The sequence below is a fragment of the Uranotaenia lowii genome, chromosome 3, assembly GCF_029784155.1.
Source record: "Uranotaenia lowii strain MFRU-FL chromosome 3, ASM2978415v1, whole genome shotgun sequence".
Taxonomy (NCBI): Eukaryota; Metazoa; Arthropoda; class Insecta; order Diptera; family Culicidae; genus Uranotaenia; species Uranotaenia lowii.
Window position 1 is genome coordinate 82,015,536 of NC_073693.1, and position 27,724 is coordinate 82,043,259.

Genomic DNA, 27,724 nt, shown 5'->3' on the forward strand with positions numbered 1-27,724 from the left:
TTCTCGACAAAAAGCAACAATCTAGACGTAGAATCCTCCATTGATTACTTTGTTGTTTCTCGATTCGGGTGTGGTAAATTTGCAAATTTCATATCAATCCAAATCTATCGAAAATGAGTGACCGAAAGAAGCGAGTTTCAACGAACCCAAAACAAAAACAGCCTCCGGGAACGGTTTCGGCCACGAATCTGTCCAAAGCCAGCAGCACCTATCCCAGCTACAGCAGATTCCAACTGACCTAGTAAGTGGGAATGAATGTTTTGTATCGATTACTCTGTCGTATTAAGTGTTGTTATCCCAATTTCAGTCCCGTCGTCTGTCGTCAACGATATCACCGTGACAAACTGCGCTACAACAAACAGTTCCAGTACGAGTTGAAAATGCTGGAGCTGATGCAAAACTCGGCCTACGACTCGATGCGTTTCCATAGGTCAGTACCGTGTTTAATGTCTCTACCTTTGAGAAAGGTTAAGTGTTGTCGATAATCAAATGACTTTCGTTTTGCAGACACGTGGCAATAACCACGCTGTGGCCTCCGTTGCACACCAAGAAGGAAATCGATTTTGTGCTGGATAAGTTCTTCCGGCTGCCGGATAAGCAACAGAGGCGACTGCACGAAATCATGAATGCTCCCGTCCACTAGGAAAGACGAAGATTTGATGGATTAAATCACAGTTAAATGTTACAAGGTTGAGATGGATTTCTTTCTTGTTGATTCAAATCAAAGATATAGTAGTAAATCTGTTGGCCGTAGATGGTTTATAGTTTAATATCTTGTTTTATTTTCGTCTGTCACCTAATATAATCATCTCGATGAATTGGCTACAAATATCTTCTACTGCTACTAGGGCTGCTACTATTGTACACAATACATTTTCTCACAAGAATCTTCTTACAAAAAATATAGATTTTTAAAATCAGACATTCATAGGGAAATACTTAGACCCTCGTGAGCACTTTGCTAAAGTTCGAATTACTTTTAAGGATGAATTCCAAGAATATTGTTTTGTTCTGAAGTCCGTTTATCAAATTTACAGCAAATTAATAAATGTAGAGATAAGTTTAAACTTTTTCGATTTCCACATTTCTTTAAAAAAAAAGGAAGTTAAAGGCAACTATAAAGTTAAGGCAACCATAAATAAATTGGACCACATTTCTCAGTTTTTCGTCAATTTTATCCGAGAATGGATCATGTGATTAAGATATGATAATATTTTAATGATTTACTGATTTGCGGATAAAAATAACACATTTCAAAGGTGATGGAAAGTATTAGAGAAAATGTGATAATTTTCAGGTACGAAGATGTACCAAGACTAACTCAAACATTAAATTTTAAAAAATAGCTTTTTTTTAATTTTGCAGAAAATTTCATAATTTTTCAACAAGTGTTCATATTTTCCGACGATTTGTTATTAAATTTGAACTTTAATTTTAAACCTTTTGCGTGGCGACCGTCAAAAGTTAGTAAAGATTCTTCTAAAATGTGGATATTAGGACGAAAAAATCACGTTTTCACCCCTTGGTCGCTTGAAATGCCTAAACTGTGACCTTATTCATCGTATTTATGCCGTGGAACTTTATTTTTTTCCAAATATTGGGACAAAGGACCTTGGAAGGCAATTTTCTTAGAATAAGAGATTTTCAGAAGTTCTTGATCAAAAGTTTATTCTATTCGAAGCGATACTTTTTCAGAAGATCACTTTATTCTTTTCATTTGCATAGTATTAAATAATGAACTGCCACTGTTTATTGTCGCTGAATCCTAAAACCAGAGTTTTTTTTTTTCAATATCATCGCCGAGAACATTCACTGGCGACATTTTATTTTAATCAGAAACATCTTCCAAGTGTCAAAACCAGTACAACAGAAAAACTTGCCGATTATCGAGTTTTTGCTGACTTGATACGACATTTTCCATCTTCGCGCTTTAATTTCGGATTTCATCTGCAGTGCCAACATTGTACAGTTGAAAGAAATTTCTACCTTTTTACAAAACTTTTAGCTTTAAAATTTTTCGAGTATGGATTCGTTTTATTCGAGTGAGAAAATGTACTTTGTAAATAAAATTAGATTAAGTTCTGGGTGGATCTATGAAAATACTCTATGATTTGAAACTTTTTGGCCTTATGGATTGGAACTGTGTTGCTACAACTGTGTGATATATAACTATCCTGTAGACTTGTGAACGTCGGACCTAATTGCAATGTACGAAACGCGTTAAATCCAAATGTAGGTATTTCAAATACGATATTAAAACGGTAAGTAAGATTCAAAAACAGATTTCAATATAATATTTTACTACTTATTAACAGGAGGTAAACAACTTCATCGGAATGCAACGTTAAGATCTACGGATAAATAAAAGCTCCTTTTTCGCTTCGTAACACTGCAATTACTTCCTCGTTTTGAAGTTTGGTTCATAGGTATCCTCAAAATTGTACACTTACATATATACTTCTTGATGGATATCTAACGACTATTGCTATGAAAACACTACAAGTTGATATATTTCAAAGGTGGATCAGTTTCGTATTTGTATTCGTCATATATGCTGTAATCGGTGTACAGTAGTAAAGTGGTTTATTTTTGTTTTATTCAATAATATTGATTTTTGAGTATTGTGTGTTCGAACAATAGATGATTGTTTATGCTTCTATATTTGGTTACATTCAATTCCTACTATAAGAATACCAGAATGGCATTAGTCATCATGACATATTCTATTTATCTGCACTGCACATACTCTTTTTTCGATCATCCCCAACATAACACTAACTAATCAAATGCTTAACGTACTCTTAAAATGAACCAATATCACAAAAAATCGTTAACTTAGTATTCGTTTGACACAGCATAACTGTAAATATCTGTAACTAACTCACTGAAAAAAACTTATGAAAAAAATATTCGAGTCGCAGACTACCGATAATTTTTTTTTTTTTTTAAAAAGAAAATGAACACTACTAAGGGGTTGCAAGTATTTTTAAAAGACTTGGAGGCTTTTAACTTCGAGATACTGTGATGTCTGGTTTAAATATCGTTGGTAAAAAGTATACTAACTGCCATTTTTTAAATCACCCTGCATATCAATCGAGCCAGAACATTTTGTTCCTAAACAGTCCTATTTTTGGAAGTCAACTTTAATATCATTGTTTCACTTTTTTTTCGTATGTATATCGCGTCCTTGTTTAAGTAGCTTCAATCGTCTCCACCGGGTACAAATAGGTCAGGATTGCGAAATAGTGTACTCCAGCTGCCAAAACCACAAACATATGCCAGATCGCGTGAGCAAACGGAAACAATCCATCGGATTTGAAAAATACGATTCCCACGATGTACAGCAATCCGCCAAATTTCAGTTCCGACATTCCGGTGAACTCGTGACCCCACAGTATGATCACTATCGAAGGTCCCAGTCCAATGACGACGTAGAAGAACGTTTCGAGACACTTGTACCGTTCGTGGAACATCTAAAAGAAATAAAAGTATGTCACTTCGAATTGAATTTCAAACAAGATATTTTCCCTACCTGTTGATAGATGATGCCCAGGATGGCCATCACCCAAATGCACCACTTGATGACCGAGACGATCTCCGGGTGGGTCGTGTGACCCAGGCTGAGCCACGGATAGTATGATCCGGCAATGAAAATATAGATCATGGCTCGATCACATCGATGTAGCACATCCTTGAGCGGTCGATTTCGGTTGCAGTAGAACACACAGTGGAAGAAGGTCGATACGAAGAACAGCATCGCGAGGGCAGCTCCGTAGATCAGCGCCGCTAGGACCTGAGCCGGGCTAGAGCTGCGCCACAGCAGATTTATGCCCCCGTACACCGACGGAAGTACCCAGAGACCGTGCGTTATCACATTGGCGATGTGTTCGACCTTAAAGATGTTGAAGATTCGTTATTTAAAAAAAAAAAACATTTAAAAAGTACTAGCTATCGGGATTAGTAGACTTATCTCAGATCATGGCAATTGTTTTATGTCTTATAATAAATGGCCTTAACACAGCCCATAGACAAGCTAGGGTTATTACCCTGCTCTCTACATTTTTTTTCCGGGAGTTTAACACTACGGCCATTCTTCCAAACGTGCTCTCTTTATGGAGAATCGATTATTCTACACCTATATTTACCAACTTTACTTATCTCACTTAGTGTCTTACCAAGTTCGTCACACGACTTGTATAACGTTGCATGCTCGGGGAATCGACCGAACATTGTGCACGTGTTGGTAAGCCCGTAAGATTCAATGCATGATCGCGGGGATGCAGTTCTCTTCAACCCGTGTGGAACACATCTCTCCGAATTAAGCTTTTTTTTTTTCAGATTTAAGTTTTTTTTTCTCAGATTTGAGCTTTCATCTCCAATGATCTTAAGGCAACAAAAGCTTAAATCAGAGGAAAAAAAGCTTAAAAACGAGATTCACTAACACTTAGTAAAAAGATGTTGGTCACACAATAAATAGAGAAATACCGTAGCATTGCATCCCCGTGTGCTTGATTGACCGCGCCCGCGACAGGAAGACTACGAAAATAAACACTCGTCTTCTAACTTACACACGAAGAACACATGGTAAAGTGGTGCAACTGGCAAGCCGAGTTGAGAGAGTAGTTTTAAGTTCGATGCTCACTATCCCGTCGGCATTTTTGTTATTTTCTTATTCCTTGTTTGGGTAATTTTGAATAACTGATATTTTTGTTCTATGTTTTTTTATTAGTATTTCAAGCAAGTGGAAGCAAATTACAGAAACAGCTAGGAATAAATGCTGCCAGACACTGTTAAAGACGTCGGTTTGCTTATTTTTCTTCAAAAAGCTTAGATGAAAAAACAAAATTAGATCAATTCATTCCATTCGCTCCTTATTTAATATATAAACATATCATAAACGAATTTCTGGGACGAGTTTTACTTTTGAAGGAAATTTTTCAATACATTTCAAATTCGAATTTAAATAGTTAATGTTTTGCTGAAGTAAATCTTAAGTCGAAACCGAAGATTAATCATGAAGATCTATTGGATATTTTGAGGACGTAGAAGAGAATTTCCCAGGAGAAAAGATGCTTCCTATTGGCTGAGCTTCACACGGTTGGAACGTGAAATTTAGAAGTTAGTGAAGAAAAATGTGGGTGAAAAAGTACGCATCCGAGGTTATGCATACATGTATAATTGATAGCAAATACGAAGATCTCCAAAGAATGTGGCATGATGAAGATAAACAAAAACCCAAGCTAAGCTCCCTTCCTCCTCAAAGGCAGCTTCGAAAATCTAAAAATAAAATGATAGCATAGTGCTTTAAGCAAACACACACAACACTGGAATTGTAACACCGTATAGGGCCGTCAACAGTTTTTTTAAACTTCTTCGTTTTTTTTAATGGAATAAAGTAAAAAAAAAAAAAAAGTATTATTTTGATTTATATTTTCTCAACTCATTGTAATATTATTTTAACGGTAGATCCAATTGGCAAGTTTTTTCATCAACTGTATATATTATTTAAGATTGAACCATATACTCATGTGGGTTGAAATGCGACATAAATCCACATTATTCTTCCAACAGTATCAAACGAGAATTTCAATTTAAGTATCGGACTACCGATTGACGTAATTTGAATTAATGATATTATGTTTTTTATATTATTTGGGAATCCTTTTGATTTTCGTACAGTACTCGCTCATTAATAGAACAGTTTTTTTTATGTTCTTGGGAGCTGAGATAAAATTCAAATTTAAGCTATAATTGTTCTTATAACTTCAATATTTTAACTTATAAGTGAAATATTATTGAATGCTCCCTTATGTCGGTCGTTTCAACATCTATAAATCGGTCGTCGGTAATCGAATAGTTTCGGTAGGAGAACACACCCTTTGGTCATAATATCGTTCGATTAACGAGCTAGTATATAGTTCAAGGAATCGGTGGGTGATTATTGAACTGTCAAAAAGAAATCGATTTTGAGAGTTACAGAAACAAAAAGATGTTTTTTTTCCCAATTTCAACAATATATGCCAAAAAGCGTTGAATATCCAACATTTAAAATTTATGAAAACTCGTTAATTTTATGTAAAACAGGTTGAATTTACTATGAATTTCACATTGCTTTTGAATCTTTTTAAGAATTAGTTCCATAATAAGTTAATAATTAAAAACACACAGGGTGACATATTCAATAGAGTTGTTTATGTATGTTTAGTTAGAAGTTTTCAAGGTTTTAGTTATTTTCAATAGGGATGGAGAAAGCTTGAGCAAATAACTATTTTCTTTTGGATCTGGGTGTTTAAAGGAGAATGTTTTACCTCCCAGGAATACTTCAAGTTTGATGTTTTCAAAAGAGTAATACCAGTAGGTTAATAAACTACATATAAATATTTGGCATGTTTGGAGTAACAAGTTTCCAGATTGTGTTTTGAATCTATTCAAAAATAAAGTAGGGTGGTCGCAGAAACAACAATTATTATAAATGCTCGACTAGAAAATAAACATGAGGTGAAGTTAGGTCATATAGTAATGAAGCTTAGAAACATTAAATTTTTAAAATATTTCAATTTAGGTTTTATACAAAAAAAAAGAAATTAATAAGTTGTGTTATAGTAAACTTTTGAGTATCCGCCAATTCCCAAACAATAATTTACAACAGCTTCAGTCAACTATCTAAAACCTTAGGAAAAATGGAGCATCTGGTGTCTATAATATTATAGAACAGTTTCATTCGAAAATTTTAGGAGATAGAAAGATTTAATTGAAAGTCAGATCCATACACTTGTCAAAAATGTTTCCAGATCTTATCCTTTTGCCCACATTCCCAAACGATTTTTTGCTAGGATGCAGAGGTGACCTCGGTCCTAAAGCGCAAATTTATGTCTTTCATCCCTTTCTCTATTTTCCTCACTATCTATTGACTACAAGGACGTGGTCGGCGCCGTTATTGATGGTCAAAGAGAGAGCATCAGTTTAGTGCATTGAGAATGAGCTTCTAATCCCAAGAACCATTCTTTTGACCCTTGTTCAAAATTGGTGGCCTCGGTCAATCACGGAGAAGCAACCATTGGCGATGTGGAACTTGTTCTACTGAACCACGCCTGCAATCGTGGAATTCGAAATGCATTCGTTTCAAAACACTGACAAACATATTATCATTTGTTTTTAACTTCTATGCCTCAAAAAGTGATTAACCAAATTGTTGAAAGATTATCTTTAATTTGAAAACTCTTGATATAGCATTTCGGGTTCGGGTGATTGAGGTGGATGTGAGTAGTCAATCAAGCTAAGCTAAGCTAAGCTAAACATATCATAAACGAATTTCTATCTGTTGGTTTTTTCCCTATAGTCTTCGTTTTTCGGTTTTGATCACCGCACTTTTCTATGGTTTTCTTTGATTGATATTTTTCGCTGATTTACGTAAGACGAAATTAAAACTGCTGTTTTTTACGTTTCGGTCTACTGAACTTCAGCCATCTTCAGAAAAACTGTATTGAACACGTTCATCGCCACGCTCATTTTGCTAGTTTTACTAGCTGGGCCCAAAAAAAAATCTCGGAGCGAAAAACGGGTTTCATGACGATGAACGTGTCAAAATAGATTGAAAGTCAGCTGGTCAGCCGTCGTCCCTGTGTGCTTCAGATTGGTTCGTCGTCGGTTTGATGTTAGGTTAGATCGTTCTCTTGAATTGAGGCGTCCCTCTCAGCTTTTTATTAGAGCGTTGTAGATGCTTGAGATTTACATGGCATCTCGCTCTGAAACACACCGGGACGACGGCTGACCAGGAGCATCTTCTTGACGTCGATTTCAAATATCAAGAAACGGCCGTGCATTAAAAATAGTTTTTTGAAAATATTGTAAAATTTACTACTTTTTATCTTTTTTAAATACAATTTTTCTGAAGAAGGCTGAAGTTCAGTAAGCCGAAACGTAAAAACAGCAGTTTTAATTTAGTCTTACATGAACCACCGAAAAATATCAATCAAAGAAAACCCCTAATAGTCTTAGAAACTTCTTGACCGATTTGCATGAACCATGACATGTGGAGTTATTCATGGTCGGGGAAAGTTCCTTTAGTGGTTTGAGCCCCCTCTCCTTCACTTGTCTTAACCACTACTACATAATCAGCCAAGTGATTCTCCTAACATTTAACATTTCACATATCAGTTCCACTTTTTCTTATAAAATTTACAATAATAATGTAAACTTAAAAAATTTTCTTTTTCAGAATGATTTGAATATCCGGTACGATTCCTTTTACAACTAATATCTGCCAAACAGGTTTTCGAAGATGACTGAATCTGTTACCTACACGAAAGAATAATATGATTTAGAGCCGCTGTTGCCTCACCAGAACTAAATATAGCAGTTGGGATGATGGAATTTCTATGATTATGAACCGGAAGTCTCGAGTGATTGCTTATAAGCTTGGAGAGGATAACAATTTGTCTACGGCTGAACTCCTAACTGTAAAAACAAGGTTGCAGAGAAACATTCGAAATAATGCTGTGACAGAAACAATCTTTCGATCCCGAATTCTATATCACCTGCCAATTAAGTAATGCTGTTTTTCGTATTGGATATTTAACATCAAATGATGTCAAAACGTATTCCACCATTAATACCATTATCCACCATTATTATACCATTTAAAAATCTATCACAAGAATTTGAAAACTGTGCTTGTTGCGAACAAGCTGAGAATACATGTTCAATGGTCGATATTCTCGAACTCTGTCGATTCTATTCGCTCGATTGCACTTGCATTCTGCTTCCGCAAAGTGTACGAAATGTTAATTAAGGATCGTTTAGAACATTACATTGAAAGCAATCACATTTTTCCGGGGCCATCAACGGTTTCGGGAAAGGTCGTGGGACGATGGACGCCTTATTCCCATAAACAAATGTAGCTTCTTTCGCAGTTAAACGAAATTAACACGTTATGCTGTGTAGTCTGGACATAAAAGCAGCATACGACAATGTTGAAATCAACATTCTGGTTCATGAACTCCGATCCTTGGTTGTTCCTGAGTGTCTTATTAAAAGTATCTTTCATTTGTTCGAAGAGAGAATTCTGTGTTTTTAAAACGATCAACGATCTACAGAACGAACCACCTGGAGAGGGCTCCTTCAAGGATCTCCATTTAGCCCTTTATGTTTCAACATAGCGGTTGCAAATTGACAAAAGGTTCAAAAAACAAACTACCTTTGAAAATTCGTCAAAAATTCTGTGTTTTGTATTTTGAAGATGATAAAAAAGCACAAATGTGCCAAATTACCGCAACTTTCCAATCCTTTTTCAAAAGTTATCTATTGTGACTTTAACAATTTTGAAGGTTCATTGATTGAAAAGTACGGTTTTTACACAACTTTTTTACATTTTTTATGGTCATGATCTTAAAAAATTTCGGAAAAATATATCCTCATGTGCAACGTATAGCTTTTAACTTAAGCTTTCATGGACACTAAGTGAAAAAAAACATTATTGAGCATTCCAATCTACAGTCTTTTTTCCGAAGCATGTTTTTTCAGAATTTTTTCTTAGACTTTGAATAACGGAAAACTGAAGTGTAGTAGCTGAATATTGATGGGAAGCTAGTTTTAGCGGGAGTGTCATATTAACACACCAAGGATTGTTCTACCCCTACTCGCATATCAGTCTCATATGCGTTTTAAACATTTTTTCATCTAACCTGACAGTTCGTCCTTTTTGACATAGGACTTACAAAAAACAATGAAAAATGATAGTTTGTTCTGGAAATTTCGAAAAAAATTAACTCGTAACTGTCCTATTTGAAATATACCCGAATAAGCGTCCCATATGTGAATTATTACGAATTTAGTTATTGAGTTTTAAAGCTTATTTTCGGTGGAAAACCTCAGATTGATAGTGTAAGTCATTTCTGAAAAAGATCAAATTTAATTGAAGACAAACTATTCAAAATAGTCTTTTGAGATTGGCTATAAAGATAGTAGGAATGACTGCCTTAGACAAACTACTACCAGATATAATTAAAAACAAAAAAAGATCGACTTACGGCATTCCTCCAGAAGTATGTTTTTATAGTTGATTACTGCTTTAAGAAACTCAGAAATAATGTAATCCAAGGAAAAAATACAATGGTAGATAAAAATATATTCGGCATGCGAGTAGATTTGAAAAAAAGTTTCGTATATACCCGCATAACAGTCCCATAACGAATAAAAAGGTGCTCTGGGTTGCAATAAAAGCCCGATCTCAGAAATTTCATGTCCTACGATTTATTATGACAACATAGAAAACTTTCCAACAAACTATTTTGGTTTATGCTAAAAGTTGTGGTCATAATTTAAAAATACATTCTAAAACAGAAAAAGTTCATTTTCTTGCTTGCCTCTTTTTCATATGGGACTGTTTTTCGAGTAGAGGCAGTGTAACGGGTGGAAATATCAGGAACGGATGAGGGTTGAATTTAAAAAAAAATTGTGTTGTAAATTTTTTCATTTATGCGTCCAAATAGTTTTATAAAAATAATCATGAAAGGTTTATGGAAGCCTGAAACACGATTTAAAATCTGCTGAGAAGTTTTGATTAAAGAATAATTTTTTCCGGTTTTTTTCTCGTCTTGATTTTTGATGAGACATGTTTGGGCTTTGACCAAATTTGCCCGGATATTCGGTCTAAAATTTTGAAATGAAACGTCCGGATTTTGCCAGGATTTAATATAACATAGCTCGGATTTGTCCGGCTGGGATACGAGTGGAAAAATTTTTGGCAACCTTAGTTAAGAGCCTTCTTTTTACAATTGTATGATTCATTTCTTTTCAACACAACTCTTCCAGAGCCGAGGCGCCGAGGATACAATAACGTTCATTTGAATAACACAATTCGTTTTTACGTAACCCAGTTTTTTTATATAACAGAAGACTCAATAAAGGTTCCGAAGGAAGACTGGCAAAAAATAACATCTTAACAAACAATTTAGCCGCTCTATATTATCAGCTGTTAGCGACGAACTCGCTAATTCCAAAATATTTGTAAACGATCACACCTATGTCAACACAGGGCAGGTACTCGATTAGTGTCGAAAACTCGACAATGGCCAGCTCAACAAGCAATTTAATCTGGAATCATTCACTGAAAATCTCAAAACGCTGATAACACAACTTGTAAAAAGTTCCCACGTCTATCATCGGTTGTATTCGGCGGCACTCATTCCATTGGGGTGCTAATTGATAAAGCCATTACCACAGTACATTCGCGTAAGTACATATCTTGTTATCAATTGGTTCACTTACCTCGGTAGGAATGTAGGCGCAGCCGGGAGCAGCTCTAGAGTTCTTCATCTTAACGGTGCGCAACTGTTCCCACGGCATGGAAGTCAAGTCGTGTCGTAGCTTCAGCCAAAATCCTAGCACCCCGAAAATCTCCGCCGGCGAAGTTCCACTGCCGGAGGTTGACTCGAAATCTTCACAAGGTGCATCGTAACCGCAGAATTTGAACTCCCCCGCGCCACCGTTACAAACCGAGCTCGGCACCGCATGAACCGGTGAATGGGAAGCCGAAGAGAAGGAAGATGACTTCCTAATGGGTGAAGATTTTGCCGAGTTTGGTGGGCTCTCGCCGAGAATGTGATGGAAAACTTGCGTCGTGCTGGCACCCGTTCCGTTTGCTGTCCAGCAGCTTCCGGTAGTGGCACTTTTGGTGGTGGTATCCGAGAAGGCATTGTCGGTGCCGATGCGTCCATTTCCGGCGACGTTCGATGATGCACCGTGGTGGCGTGAGATGATGCCATCTTGCATCGCGATGACACTGCGAATGGGGGAAAGAGAGATAGGGAAATTGTTAATATTAGAGGATGCATCACTTGTATTTTGGATGAGAAAATGGAAAAATTTAAATTTATAGACGCCCCGACCTCGAAGGTAAATTTAAAACAGGGTTTCCAAAAGGTTATTTATTACAATCGTTTGAAAATCGAAGATATTATGATTTATTAACTACTAGTTGACCCGGTGTGCTTTGCTACACCGTTCAAAAATAAGTGATATTTTCAGAAATTATTCAAATGTATATTGTTATGTTGGCATTATTTCAAATCAAATTTTAACATAATTCGAAAGCAACCGCTATAAAATGAGAGCTTCAGCTGGAGTTTAGAATTGCAATACAAAGATGACTTAAACTAATTTTCTGAACCTTGATCTATGAGTCTATGAATTTTTATCAAAGATCTGATAATTTAAAAAGGAGGGTCTCAAATTATTCACAACCTAACCTATAACTTTTTTTTTTGCTTGATCTGTTCTGGATTTGAGCTAAACAACTGATAAGAGAGCCCCCCTGTCATTCTCATCATCCCCTGCTGAATGGAGGTCATGGTTTTTAAATCATACCCATTTTTTTCGTACCCAAAAATCCTCATATATGAAATATAGTTCCATTGGTTGATAAGTTTTTAAGCTTTACAATAAAATTTATATGGAGCCCCCTCCTTTCTTCTCCTTTCTACACTGTAAAGCGTAAGGGTCTATAACAATCGTAGAAACATATCTCGTAACCAAATACCTTTCCATGCCATATTGGATTCCATTTGTTGGCTTCGTTGGCATAAATTGAGAACTTATGGTAACAAAATTGTGTTAGGCCCACCTCCCTCCTCCTATGTACCTACTCACTGGAAGGAGGATGGTGTGTCAAATAATCATAGAATCATAACAAAATGATTTTCCATGCTAAGTTTTGACCATTTCTCGGGTATTGTAAAAAAAACTTAAATGTAAGCTTTCCTCTACTCTTAATAAATTCTTAAGGCCGGATTAAAAAGGGGGCAAGAGGGGCAATTGCCCCAGCCCCCCGGCTCAGGGGGGAAAAATTTAAAATTGCTTTAATCATACTACTTAAAATCCATGAAAAGAAATCAAAACTAGAAAATCGAAATAAAAACTTGAAATATAAAAACCAAAGAGCCCCCGTGAAATAGTATCTAGATTGGTTTTTGACTTTAAAAAGTTGAGGGGGCCCTCTAGAGTAAGCAGTGAAGGAGCTCTCCACATTTTGCGAGCTGAGAATATCAAAATCTGCTGGACAAAACCTAGTTCGAAAAAAAATAAGAAGAATATAAGGCAAAACACCTCAAATTTTCATTTTTTATCGAAACATATCAGTTACGATATTCTGTACAGAACAGGTAAAATAAAGAAAAAACATCCTCTCATTTTCATTACATTCAAACGTCTTGCACAACAATAATGTTTGTTTTTACGGCAAATTTTCAAGTTATGGTTTACTGCACTTAAATAGTAGAACATTTTCAACTGATTTAATCAAAATTTTATCATCTACTGAAGTGAATATCTTGAATTTAGCATATTATTTTCCAAATGATCATTCGCAAATTATCATAAAAACGATCTGGTAGTTGAGTTGCTAGTATCATTGAGTGATTTTCTTAATATGAATATTTCTATGATCTTAATCTTATCTTTTTCCAGATTCAATTCATTGGGATTTTCAACTCTTGTGTTGATTCTTCAGTTACTGAAGTTCAGTTGAATATTTTTTCAGAATTGTGAAAATTCAGGATCTTTGTTTAAGGTACTAAACTCATTTAGATTCCTTATCTGATTTTTTTCAAAGATAACTGATTCTGTGTTTCAAACATTTAATCTTTATTCTTAACTTTTTTTCAATTGATCATTTTTGCACTAATACCCCTTTGGCTTTGAGGGTATCGAATGAAACTTTCGTCACATTTAGGAAATGAAATTTTTTTTTTGTGTTTCAAAGACATAGAATTGAAATTCACATTTGGTTCAATTTCTGCTTTTGCTCTGATTGTAACTTTGTATCTCTTTTTTAAAATTTAATTCATATTTTGTTTCTCAAAACTTGATTTTAAGTAATTTTTAACGACTGATGATTATTATTCTTTATAATTTAAATTGGCATTTCAGTCAGAAGGAAGCAAATACTAGAATTTACAATTTGCCCGACGTTTCGGCCTTTGGTCTTGGCCTTCCTCAAGGGATATCTAAAAATTATATTATTTTTTGAAAATTTTGAAATTGTGAATTTTACAAAGTTTTGTCTAATGTTCTACTTACATTGCATTATACTGTATGTGTTCCTGAGTGTGTCGGATGTGAGGGGAAGTTTTGCTGGTATCTAACCTGTTATGATAATTGTTTTTCGTTGTATTTTCTATTTCAATATTGGATTTGTGTGTACTTTACCTTTATCTTGTATGTTGTAATCACTATGGTCTTATTATATAGAAATTGCTAACTGTTGCTAACAATTTGTTTAGAACTTTTAATTTTGGTGTGGTTTTGTTTACATTTGATGTAGGATTGTGTGTTTGTATGTGTGACGTAATTACATTTTTATACTTAGTATAGAGGTGTGTAAAAGCTCTTTTTTCCAAAAATGATCTTATTTATCTAGTGTGCGTATACTTATCATTCTACTGTTTCAGTCGGGTGGTTGCTCAATATGGGTTGATCCGGATAGGGCCATTGGTTGAGAAGAGTTGAGTGTCTATGTTTAGATATTCCTTGAGGAAGGCCAAGACAAAGGCCGAAACGTCGGGAAAATTGTAAATTCTAGTATTTGCTTACTTCTGTCTGAAATGCCAATTTAAATTATTAAAAAAAACTTGAATTGGAATTATGATTTAGATTTGAGACACCGAATTTTGGTTCTGAATATAACGTGATTTGAAGTTTTGAAAACTTAAACTCTTATATCTGCATCTATATGGAATGTTGATTTAATTATTTTGTTATTTTTTTTTTCTATGTTTTAAATTTTCATGATAATTGTCACTAGGTAAATATTTCTCGAATAAACACAAACCAAACGGTCAATGATGATATGAAAATCATTAAAATTATTAAGCCGGTCATTTTTTTAAATTAGAGAATTTTAGTTGGTGATAAGGATTTTAAAATAAATGAGAATTAAATTTTGCACTTAGCAGCTTAAATCAGAGTTTTCATTTCTAAAAAATTTCTAAACTCTTCCGCAATGTATGCACGTGATTGATTTTTATTTGAAGATACCAGAAACTATTTTCTACGCAGACAACATGGCTGTTTGAAGATAGTGTATTGAACTCATCTCCAGTTTTTTTTTACACGTTTAAAGGTTTTGTATTTTCTGGGTAGCATTTGAAAAAAAAAATCGAATTATAGGGGCCCCGAGAAAAATTGCCCCGGGCCCCCCGATGGCTTAATCCGGCCCTGTATATTCCCAATTCTATCCTCCTACTGCAAGAAAGGAGTTGTTTCATATAGAAATATTTCTCGTATTGATATACCATCCCATGCCAAATTTGATTTTATTTGCGTAGTTAATTCTTGAGTTATACATAAACTTGAAAGGAAGTATCATCCCCCCTTCCGTTCTTCCTATTGAATTGAGGGGTGAGATTCATAGAAGAATTTTTCGTACTCAAATACTTTTTTTATGCCAAATTTGGTTTCATTTGCTCGATTAATTCTCGAGTCATGCAAAAAACCCCTCTTTATATCTATCCGCTGAAAAAAAGGTGGGGAGTCAATTTATCATAGAAACATTTCTCGTATCCAAATATTCGCACATGCCAAATATGGTTCCATTTGCTCGATCAGCTCTCCAGTTATACTGAAAATTGTAAGGGAAGAGGAGTCCTCCTTTTTATCCACCTCTTTGAAGGAGTGAGGAATACCAAATATTCATAGAAGCATTTCTCGTACCCAAAGGAATATCATAATAGGAACCTTCCCCTACCTTCAATTCTCCCCCCCCCCCACCCAAACTTCCGAAATACATAAAGAGCAAAATTTAAAAGATCGAAAGGTCGAATCAAAAATAAACCAATTGAAGCTATTTATCCTTCAGCCCGATTCAAAACATCGAAAGGTAGAACTAAAAAGATCGATCTCGCATGGATCGATCCAAGATCGAACAATCCTAGTTCAAACATTTCTACATGAAGAAAAATCATTAATTTGTTCGTAAAAGTTATTTTTGGGACTACGAATCTCATAAGTTCGAATTTTAAGTCTTTAGCCTAAAATCCTAGGCAAGCAGATAATCCTAATCGATTTTTGAGTCAACGGATAATCGCAGATTAAGAGCCGCTGCCGGTTGGAAACGTAAACATCTCGGCAGTGTTGTCTATCACTACATCGCGCACAGGTGTTCTCGGGGAGGGTGTTAAATATTTCCTCAATACCGCAAAGACCATGAACTTCTTATCTTGGTTGTTAGCTAGCTACCTGTAAACAAAAAACAGGCGTCACAGCAGCTTGACACAAGAATCTCCCGATTCGTTCACATCAACGATAATTGTGTTGTTGCTATCTTTTCAGACAACACCTGTGAATCATCGTAAATGATATTACAACATGAGTAGGGTGAATTAAAATTTTAGAATATTTAATTTATAGAAAATTCACTAAATATTATATGGTTCATTATTCAATAATAGAAAATATAAAAGTGAAAAGTTTCACAATTGTAAATAAAGACTTAATTCACTTAAATATAATCAAATAATTTAGTGATAAGACCACACTACCCAGGCTTCAACTATCAATCGTGCTTCTTTTTTTACGCTACCAGAACAAGACGACACGATACAAATCGGCTATAGATACGGATTGTCCAAAGATGTAATCATGAATGTCTTTAACAAGATTGATTACGATTCGGCACTAGCAACAGAAATGTGGAGAGCAAAATAAATAAAAGCGGGTAAAAATAGATAACGTGGTTGGTTTTGGAAATTTCACCGCCAAAGTGAAAATAAACAGTAGGTAGGTACCACGCAGCTTGGAACGATTCACCGGTTTCGCAGAAGTGCACAAACAAAAACATATACTAGATTCCTGTCCATTTCAGGGGCTTGAGCTTAGCAATTTTAAGAAAAGGTCAAAATCATGAATATTCCAGAGCCGACATTAACTAGTATGGTGTTAAAATGTGCGTGTCGTTGCGTCACGCATGATACATGTTACTCGTTGGTTTTAGGTTTTACTATGAATGTACAGATAAGCTTAAGAATTCAATGTTTAATCCACGGTCAATGAACTGATAACAAATTCATGCTACTTACACTTGGGATAACTTTAAATAATAAATAACTTGATTCGCGTATTGAATAACAGTAATTTAACAAACATACAGTTGTGGAATTCAACACACACAGTTTAATTTTTGTGTTCCTTGAAGTTTATGTATTTAACCAATTTGACATTCCCGACTTTCTTATTTCTCAAGGGGAATTTAGAGTTTTAGACACCTCGTTATACATTACTCAAATATGTTTCTCAGCCAATATTCAGTGACAACACTTCAGTTTCCCGTTATTCAAAGTCTTTTGACCACTAGCATGACCACAAAAAATGTAAAAAAAGTGGTGTAAAAACCGTACTTTTCTCTCAATAAACCTTCAATTATTTTAGTCACAGTAGAAAAATTTTGAAACAGGATTCTTTCTAATCCGTAATTTGATACATTTTGGCATCTTGAGATTCTCGAACTACGAAACACAGAATTTTTGACAAATTTTCAAAGGTAGCTGTTTTCGATTTTTTTTGTAAATTTACAATTTTCCACGCAATTTAGTACCGGTTCTCCGGTTATAATAATTTGCATTAGCGCTGAAATGCTTTTATTCACGGTTCATTGACTGAAAAGTACGGTTTTTACTACACTTTATTATTTTTTGTGGGCATGTTCTTAAAAAAATCAAAAATTTATACTCTTGTGCACAACGTATAGCTTTTAACTTCAGCTTTCTTGGACACTATATGAAAAATTTTATAAGCGTTTCGTAGCTGATCTACAGTCTTTGTTCCGGAGCATGTTTTTTCGGATTTTTGTTCTTAGACTTTCAATAACGGAAAACTGAGGGGTTGTAGCTGTATATTGGCTGGGAAACGTCATTACAAGATTTTTAAACGTGAGTGTCATATTGACACTCAAAAGCGGATTAGGGTTAACTAACTTAGATTTCAATCAATTTTTCAGAGTATTGAAACGCTAATCCTTTATCTCAAGCTAAATTTGATATTTTTGGAAGTTTGAAGACTTGAAAATTTGTGGCCAAGCGAGGTTTTAGCTTACTTATAGCATTTTTGCCTCAAAAGATACGAAATTAAGATCTTGGTCAAAGTTTCCAACAAAAAGTTTTCATAAAAGAAAAAACGTTATAAAGCTCAATTGCACATAAGTAAAAACAATGACGTTGATTTTTCATACCAAAATATTAAATTTTCCAATACAAACCTAGAAGTTTAAATTTTCTAATATAAAGGTTATTTTGAAATTCTGCAAAAACTCATGGTTGAGTTTTGAACAAAAACGAGGCTGTTTAGACCTCAGAGCCTGAGAACTTAACCAATTACCCCAAATCGATCGGATATCAAAAAGATTATTTTTCAAGGTTTTTACCAATTACTGTCTGTTAGGATGACTTTGTAAAAAGTTCATGCATCCCAGAATCAAAACCTTGGAACCTCAAATTCCTTCTTGATCTGTACAAAATACCCTATTAAATTTTCAGCTGAATTAGCCAACTCGAAGTTATACCATATGCTCAAATTCTTATGATATTTTTGTGGTAACAGCATTTTTATCATCGCTCGACAAATCACTTTTATGATTCTAACTTTGTGTGTATATCTGCACAGTTCTACAAACATTGACTTAAACTAGGCGTAATTTGAAACAAAGTCATCGAAAACTCAGGGTGGCTAGCGAGTTTCCATTTTCAATTTCCCGGTTTTCCCGATTGAGGTTTTACGATTTTCCCTGTTTCAAAATGCACAATTAAATATGTTTATCAGGTTTTTTAACCAAAAATAAAAATATTTCTATGACAGTTGAACGTAAAAGTGTGAGAAAACTTGACTTTTTTGCCTTTCTTTCAGAAAGGTATAGTTATCGGTCGATTTGGGAGATCATTAATTATGGGTCTTAGATATACCTTTATAGGTACCTATCGAATCAGCTCGAGTTCAGACGATGTCAGTGTATTTGTGTGTATTGGTGTGATTTTTTGTAAACTTTCTCCACACGTTTTTTAGCTTAAACTGGAAACTCAAAAGCTACTCAGAATACGGTGATGGCAATACGGTAAGAAAATAATTTTAGTTGTCCTAAACTTAACCGAAAATTGTATGAGATAAATTATATTTTTTATATGATGCCAAGTACTTTTAAAATTTCAAGTTGAAATATGGAATTTTACTATTGAAATCTTGCCTCTGAATTCTGAGATTTGAAAAATAATCATACGCGATGAATTTCGTATTCACTAACCGATCCCTAAATCAACTTAATTCAAGTTTGGGTTAATTATTCAAATTAGATTCTAATATTTTTCTTCTAAAGTTCTTAAAACAGATTCTGATGAACCTTATTCATGCTTAGCAACCTGGAATTTTAGTTCGGTTCTCATATTGAACACTGAATCATTTTTTCTTATTGGATACCTTTAAAAAAAGATTTGAATGCGCTGAGTTCTAGATGCCTGAATCTGTTTACCTAAATTCTGTTAAATTTATCTAAAATATAATTCTGAATTTTCAATCATATCTCAAAAATGCATGTTTTTATTCGATTTTTTTATTTGAAATCCTATTGGTTTTAGTTAAAAATGTATACAAGAATCTCACAAACACATGATATCTTGTTACACATTCTGCCTTCTGTGCTTATATCAATTAACAAAATGGCATCTTATTTTATTTTTTTGTTTCCGGCATTTTTCCCGCATGGGACAATTTTCGATTCTCAAAAGTGAAGATTGAGCTTAATTAAAAAAAAATATTTTCGAAACCGAATAAGATAAGTACTTCAACGTATGTTTGTCCGATACTGTATGTTTGGCTTTTTAACTTACAGTCAATCGCAAAATTGAGCGTACACACATGATTTATCGGAATTTTTGCATTTTTCGGGGTTAAAAAGTGAATAATTAAAAACAATTTTTTTAAATTCATAAAATCCGTTCTTTTTACTCTCATGTAGTACAAAGAATTAAATGATAACTGTTACATTTTCACTTGATTAAAAAAAATAAACAAAAACCACCAATTCAGACGTGGCAAAATTGAGCGTACAGTTCAAGTTTTTCTTACAAAACTAATTAAAACAGTTCGGAAAAAGTTCAGAAAAAGTTCATAAAAAGTTAAAATCAAACATCTAGTATTTGGTATGTCCTCCTTTGGCATCCCGCACAGCCTGCAAGCGTCGTGGCATCGATTCCACAAGGTTTTTGGTCACTGTGGACGGAATACTCTCCCAGATCTCCTTAACCGCCGTCTTGAGATCCGTTTTGTTCCGTGGATTTTTAGTTTGCAGACGGTGCTTAACTTCCCACCATAGATGCTCGATAGGGTTCAAGTCCGGTGATTGGGGAGGTGTTCTGAGTTGATTGGGGCCATTATAGAGCAGCCACTCCCGAACAATGTAAGCGGTGTGCTTGGGATCGTTGTCTTGTTGGAAGTAGTAATCTTGTGGCAGATCCAATTTTTGTACGGAAGGTTTCAGGTTACATTTCAGGATGTTCATATAACCCATTTTGTCCATCGTCGTATCGATAAACTCCATGGTTCCAGTTCCAGAAGCCGCCATTGAACCCCATAGCATCTGGCTTCCACCACCATGTTTTACAGTAGGGACCAAATTTTGAACCTGGAGCTCGGTTCTTGGTTTTCTCCACACCATCTGTCTTCCATCTGATCCGAAGAGGTTAATTTTAGTCTCGTCAGTAAAAAGGACATTGTTCCAGAACTCCTTGGGCTTATTTACATATGCTTTTGCGAACTCCAGTCGTTTCTTCATATTCACCTTTGAGATGAAAGGCTTCTTACGGGCAACACGACCTCTTAGATTGTTCCTGTGAGCTACCCGCCGGACAGTATCTGCACTCAACGGCCTTCCTATGGTTCCGGCCACATCGGAAGTCAGTTTCGGAATACTTGTTTTAGGGTTCTTTCGCAATGTTCGCACAATTATTCTTTCATCAGCAGAAGTCAAGATTCGTTTGCGTCCTCTACCGGCAAGGTTTTTCAAGGTTCCCTCGTTTTTCCACTTGTTTACGATTTTATGCACTGTAGAATGGGTTCTTCCGACAGCAGCTCCTATTTCCCGCAATGACTTTCCGCGATAACACATATTTATTATCATGGTTCGCGTAGCAATATCCGTTTCCTTCCTTTTGGTTGCCATTTTGAATTTAAAAAATCTAAAAAGCGTGCAACAATCAATAAAGAACACTGTCAAAGCAGCTGTTGGATGTTGACATCACACACTGACAAAAAACAGCACGGTAAATCGCAATGATCTTTTATGCATGGATTTTTTTTCCAGAGAATTGAAAGGTGTACGCTCAATTTTGCAGTGCTGAAAACAGAGATCTTGTTGAACTTTTTGGATTTAAAAGTTGAGAAAAAACTTTTTTCAAAATTGGCTTAAACGTATAGCTAATCAAATGTTTGAATAATGTATGTGCAATCAAAGGCAACAGAAATAAAATGTATTTAATACCAAACTAAGCAAAACCATCGACAAGTTGAGTGTGTACGCTCAATTTTGCGATTGACTGTATGTTTTGGATGTTTTTGACCATTTGCAGTGTGTCAGTACGTAGAACACAAACAAAGAAATTTTATTTTTTTAGATTTTGGTTTTTAAATATTAAAAAAAATCTTGTTGTTTAATTTATTTGAAAAAAACTTTTGTGTGGTATTTTCTGACCCAAATTTTTTCTTCGCAACTCGAACTGCGGGTGATTTCCTAAAAGCAGCTTCTTTGTAAAACGTCGCTTGTAAAACTGATCACGTACGCTCAGCGCAACGTTTGGTTGCCGTTCAATCAGGTTCAACCGGTTCAACTCTCTCATTCTAATGCTCTATTTTTTTCTTCTCCGGTCCGATTCGATCGAAACCAGTGTATGTGTGTGTAACTTCCAAATGGCTCTCCTCTGAATTCAAATCGAACCAATAGGAAACGAGTAGGTAACTGAAATTTCTCTTGAGCAACTTGGCCACTATTTCGATTCAATGCACTAGAACAAATCCTCAACGCAAACTCATTTATTTTTTTCTTACGTCTTATTCTCTACACTTTGATCCCAAGATCTTTGTAAAAAAAGCTCTCAGAAAATTAGTTGACCGAGTTAGTATGAATAATTGAATTCATATCTCTCGTTAAACGTTCTATAAACATTCAATTTTTTTTCACCAAATTAATTCGATATTTTTGTCGGACTCTTTAAAATAAGTCCCTCTTTTTAAATATGTTAGATAGATTTCTGCGAATTGTTTAAAGTTTTGTGTCAGCAAAAAGTGTTTTTTCTGAAAAATTTGAGCTCCTGACGCAGATTCGAACATAATCAATTCAGGATCAGTGTATAATTATTCCAGTTATAGATGTTAAGCTTTAATCTTAGTTTTCGAGATGTGGATTCGATCGAAAACTGCCTGATTTTAACTTATGAATTCACATCAGAACTTCACAGACGTTTAGATTTTTTTTTAAATTCCTTTCACTTAATTCTTCATTCAGGTTTCAAGGTGTACTTTTTCAGACATTCTTAAAGAAAGTGTACAAAGGTACAAGAACTTTAAATAGCATTAATTAGCTAAAAAAGTTAACTACCAAGACTTAACGTATTAAAACTTCACAGCTGTGAAAAGTTTTTTTTATATCTAAAACTTTTTTAATATTCACTGCAGTGCTCAATATGCGTGCCCTAAAAAATAGTTTATGGTCGAGAAATTTGTCTATGACTATTCCCGTATTTTTAAGGCTCTTCCAGTGATCGTATTTTCAATCGAAGACTGCTCATTAATAGCACATTCAGCACATACTGATTTACGATAAATTTTATCAAAGATCTAAAATTCATTGCCACGAAGCTGTTAGATGGGAAGACTATAAATAGAAGAGTTACAGTAAGAAGAATTTGCTACTTTGGTCACACTAAAAGAAGATAGCCAAGACACCCATTAAATTTAGCGTACAATATGAAAACCAATAAGAAGAAAGAAGGGAGACCAAGTTTGACTTGGAAAAAGGTACTAGAAGCAGATTTTCAGAGGCTAGTTTTCGATTCAGACCAAGATTAGCACAATATTGTGAGCGATAGGGACAAGGTGAAAAAAAAAAGATAAAAAAGTAGAAAGTGAAATCTAAGATTGTGTTTTCCGGTGCAGAAACTAAACATTGGAAATTTAAAAAAAATGTAGAGAACGAATGAAGAATGAATGCACACATCGAGCTATTTATTTAACTACTATTCTTTCGCTCTTTTCCAACATTTATTTATTTAATTTAATTTTCACTTTCTTTGTATCTATCATAACCATTTAAATCGTTTACATTTAATTTCTCAAACTTTAACATAATTAAATTACTATATATTGAGGGGGTGGGGAAGGGCCTCCCGAAACCTTATCGAAACGATGTGGATGGTAGAGTGCACTGGGCAGTTACACTCACTAACATATCGTCATTGGCCATCCATGAGGAATATTATTGTAACTTATTATTGCACAAAATTGAGTTCTATGAGCAAATTTGCAGGAAATAACAAAAAAGATTCAAGATATTTTGTCGTTTTGTAGATAGACATTAGTGTTATGAAACTTTATCGTTAATTTATTAAAGAATTCCAAATAACTCGTATGACCCTTTCGAAGATGACTATATATTTGTTATTTTTTTATTGTTTAATTTGCAATTTTGTATTGACAGTTAAAAAAATTGCTTCAAAAAGGTCGTTGGAATTTTTACATAAGGTTGCGTCTGTTCTCGTTTTAAGTGGAAACCGATTTAACTCTTTAATCTCCACCGATAAAGCCTCTAAATAACTTCAAAAACAAAGAAACGGATATTTCTCTTTTTTTAAATAAAAAAAATAAGAAAAATCGATTGATTTTTACTCATTGATAAGGATAAAGAACAAATATACAATCTGAGAAAACTGCTTTTATTTTCAGCAAGAAAGTTCTAGCAAGTTTTTTATTCCAGCTTTGTCCGTCGGCGATGTTTTGCTTCACAGCAGACAGCACGTTCAAAGCGATAAGAAGGTCATCACTAGCGTGATACAGGAAGAAATAACTTTGTGTTATGAATGCGCTAACATCTCATTAATAAAAATGAAAATAAAGCGAAGCTACCTGGCCGGAGATTCGATTTAATATTTGCTGCACAACTTCTGAAGACTAAAATCTCTGAATATACGCTAAATTTTTAAGATTTAAAGAAGAAAACATGAAAGCGTTCCGAAAAATGTTACGTCAGTTGTTGTTTTTTTCAACTCGTGATTAAATGTGTTTGAATTAGGTGTTTCTTCAGATGGATCTAATGAATATTGTTCGTGTTCATTGTTCAACTGGCAGACAAGCAAAAAAAACTTATTTTATTTGAACAGATGTTTATTTTTTTTAGACAAATGTTTGGTTTTTAAATTTGTCTGAACAATATCTCGCGCTTATTAAATTTTACAATCGCTCAATATAGAAAAAAAAATCAACGAGGGAAATGTTTTTGAAATATTAAAAAAAAAAGAGAAAATATAAAATGCTTAAATTTTTTTTCAGATTTTCTTTTATTTTCAAAATATTTTCGAATTTTCTCATTACTTAACAATTAACATTATAAAACTAAGACTTTCAGGTAAAGTTTCAAGTTTCTATTAATAATTATATAAAAAAGGCTCCGTGTTGAATTTCCCACGTATTTTTTACATTTCGATTCGTGCAGATCAACAAGATTATGCCGCTCATAACTTTTACACCATCCTCCGAGTGAATGGCAACAATTTATTGCGACACTTTTAGAGCAGGATGTTTATGACGCGAGACACATTTTATTTTTGAATGTCATTTTTCAATTTTGTCACATCTTATTTCGTATGCAGCTACAGGAAGGAAAACGTGGCAGCGATTAGCGCAGACCAGAGCAAAAAATATGTTGGCAAATTTTTTTTTCGCGCCTATCTCTTGAGAAAGTTTAACAAGATTCTATTTTTGGATTGGAATTTTTCACCCCATGAACTGTTGGGTATGTTTTATATAGATAATTCGCTAATGAAGATTTCGTCTAGGTGTCCGGTTTTGCAAGTCGGATTCAGTTTGTCTAAGAACCATCATTTGATGATGCTTAGTAGTGTCGGTATTTATGCTTGACAGTAACAATTTACGACAGCGCTTCACGTCATAATGCGGATGAGATCAAATTTATCTAATCTTTATCAGCAGGAGGTATGGTTTGTTGGGAAATTAAGAAATCACTAGATAAGCCTACAGATGTTGAAGTAAAACTAAGTACAATAGCATAAATAAGAATCCTAGTTACAAACATCCAGAAGCAGCGTAAGGAGGCTTTCTCGTTGTTTTGGTCCATAATTTTAGGACGATCTCGGCTTCCTAGGCTTTAGGAAGACCCTAGGTTTACCCAAAGTTTATTTTAAGTCAATTGCTTTTCGTATTCATTTAGTTTCAATTCAATCTTTGAAAACATGCCAAAAGTAAATGCACTACCTTTTATTTTATGAAAAACAAATATTATACCAAATGTGCATTATGCAAAACGCATAATGCATGCATTTTGCTAAACGCCCATAAAACCAAACGACTTTATGTCAAATGACTTTCATGCCAAACGGCTTTAAGTTTAATGGTTTTATGCTAATCGGTATATGTACAATCTCCTGAACATACTTTTATGCCGAAATTCTACTAAGTATTGCTCTAATGCCATGAGAGCCAATATAGCTATCATTTTGGTTTGCTATCAAGGTGGTACAAACGCCATATTTTGCTTCTGTAGGCACTTTCCTTTTCCTAATGTTTTGAGAGCATGATGATGCCAAAATTTGCCATTACTTGATGCCCAGCAAGTTTTGCTCTTGAGGAGTTTTTAGAATTTAACCGACAAACATATTTTGTATGTAATGGTCGATCTTATTCTTTATCCAGAAGTTATTCTTGTGTAATGTATCATCAAAACGTTCGTCATCCTTCAAACAGCATGCAAATCTTCCTGGCTTACGAAACATTAAGCAAACCCAAAGTCTCTGAAAAGTATTCCTGTCTTCGTTATCATATCCAGTATTTTTTTGCAATTTCTTTATTTGAAACGGCTCATACTTTGAGGCTCAAATCCAAAATGTATTAATTTATTCCTTAACTGTACTTTCGTAGTACTTTAGAAATAGGATAGGATCTTGCTTATATACATACTTATTTCCCGTGCTAAGAACGGCATGTAGGTACAATTGATTTGTTCATGTCTTCTGTTCTCCGAAATTAGCCAGATGTACCTAGGTATCAACATACTTACCGGTTCGTGTATCAGGCAGTCCACTCAATTATCTACCGGTGTCAGGGTTCCCTCCTTCCTTTCGCTGTCAGTCGTGGTTGTATAGCAAGAATAATCCCCACCGCGCTGGTTTCTGGCCCTGGCCATAAGCCCACCACGGAACTGCCCGTCTTCTGCTTCGCTGCTTCCGCAAGAAACCCCAGAAAGCGCAACCAAGAATCGATTTTCAATCTACCGTTCGTTCTGAAGCTGATACTTGGTCTGTAGTTGGCGTTGCTTATTATGTGCTTTATGAAGTGCTAGGCTTTAGAGCACAGCTGGTAAGTCGTAGGCCAATATTGATGTAGATCACAAGTCGCTGCAAAATTGTACACACGGTTTTACATTCACCTAATTGGTGCTAGATTGACCAACAAAGACGAAGAAATGCACTACCTAGTTGCAGCTGGCTACAGAATAGAGACCAGCAAGTTCTGGCATATGCTTAAGACTTCTAACACAACACTTGAGTAACACACAGATTACACATAATGAGCATATCAAACTGGGCTGTAGTATCTAAGACCTGCATCTATGCACTTTAGAGAGCTGAACACCTCGAATCTGATGGATATGCTAGCGGCAGCTACTAAGCCAAATTCGTATGTTCTGAATAACACAGCACAAGCAGATCTCCCAATATGGGCTTGACGGAACCTCAGCACAATTCTAATGTGGCGCGTCTACGCAAGCCAGTTATATCATGGTTAGGATTTATGGAGAGATGTCACCCAGCGAAAGCCGCAATATCTTAGCGAAGCTATTATTTTTATCCTAGTAAAAGGAAGCAAAAAATCTCACGCAGGAAAATTGCAAACGCGAAATGCTCCGAAAACGCACCAGAGTGCACCCGCCACGACGTCAAGCAATGGACTAGCGGCCAGCATGAAGCAGCTGTCAATGAATTAGACCGAAAAGTTCATCAGGTTTGTATAATCGAAGCACGGAGAGAGTGACCAGCTGAGTGCGTGAGAAAATGCTCGTTTGAAATGACAGCCGCGCTCTCCGCGAAAACAACACGGTCAATTAAATTCGCTGAAAAATGTCGCGCAGTTACATCGTGGTGAAAAATGGTTTTTTTGTTAAACCGGAATTTGTCAAACAAATAAGGTATGTAAATGATTTGTATTCCATTAATGTTTCTTTTAGCTGAAAATTAAAATTTAACTTTGGGGTTGCTCTCCATTTTACTCCATATTATCGATGTGTATAACATAATATTTCTTAGGCAAAGGTAAAATTTGGGATTCAAGAGAGTTCCGAATGAGAATTTAAAACACTTCCTTCGCTTTTTGTTGCATTTCTATTATTGATAATTTCGTTTTTCTGAAACTTTATTTTGTTATCTAAATCTTAAATCTTATCACAGACACGAATACCATATCAATG

The 27,724-nt window shown here is 34.9% G+C and overlaps 2 protein-coding genes across 2 annotated transcripts; one reads left to right on the top strand and one right to left on the bottom strand.

The window, feature by feature from the left end:
* On the top strand, positions 1-764 carry LOC129758806 (uncharacterized). The gene is made up of 3 exons (XM_055756438.1): positions 1-241; positions 308-430; positions 508-764. Exons 1-3 carry the CDS (start codon positions 114-116, stop codon positions 641-643), a joined length of 387 nt encoding a protein of 128 aa, XP_055612413.1. The 5' UTR covers positions 1-113; the 3' UTR covers positions 644-764.
* Positions 749-27,198, bottom strand: LOC129758804 (monocyte to macrophage differentiation factor 2). The gene is made up of 4 exons (XM_055756436.1): positions 26,318-27,198; positions 11,269-11,782; positions 3,533-3,892; positions 749-3,473 (listed from the first exon to the last, which is right to left on the bottom strand). Exons 2-4 carry the CDS (start codon positions 11,770-11,772, stop codon positions 3,192-3,194), a joined length of 1,146 nt encoding a protein of 381 aa, XP_055612411.1. The 5' UTR covers positions 11,773-11,782; positions 26,318-27,198; the 3' UTR covers positions 749-3,191.
* Between the last annotated feature and the right edge of the window lie 526 nt (positions 27,199-27,724).

What these genes read in the sequence shown, in the direction of transcription:
- LOC129758806 (XM_055756438.1), top strand. Translation starts at nt 114, where the DNA reads ATGAGTGACCGAAAGAAGCGAGTTTCAACGAACCCAAAACAAAAACAG. An exon ending in AGCAGATTCCAACTGACCTA is followed by an intron (nt 242 to 307) that starts GTAAGTGGGAAT and finishes TCCCAATTTCAG; the next exon opens with TCCCGTCGTCTGTCGTCAAC. An exon ending in GACTCGATGCGTTTCCATAG is followed by an intron (nt 431 to 507) that starts GTCAGTACCGTG and finishes TTCGTTTTGCAG; the next exon opens with ACACGTGGCAATAACCACGC.
- LOC129758804 (XM_055756436.1), bottom strand. Translation starts at nt 11,772, where the DNA reads ATGCAAGATGGCATCATCTCACGCCACCACGGTGCATCATCGAACGTC. An exon ending in GCGCCTACATTCCTACCGAG is followed by an intron (nt 3,893 to 11,268) that starts GTAAGTGAACCA and finishes AACATCTTTAAG; the next exon opens with GTCGAACACATCGCCAATGT. An exon ending in TGGGCATCATCTATCAACAG is followed by an intron (nt 3,474 to 3,532) that starts GTAGGGAAAATA and finishes TATTTCTTTTAG; the next exon opens with ATGTTCCACGAACGGTACAA.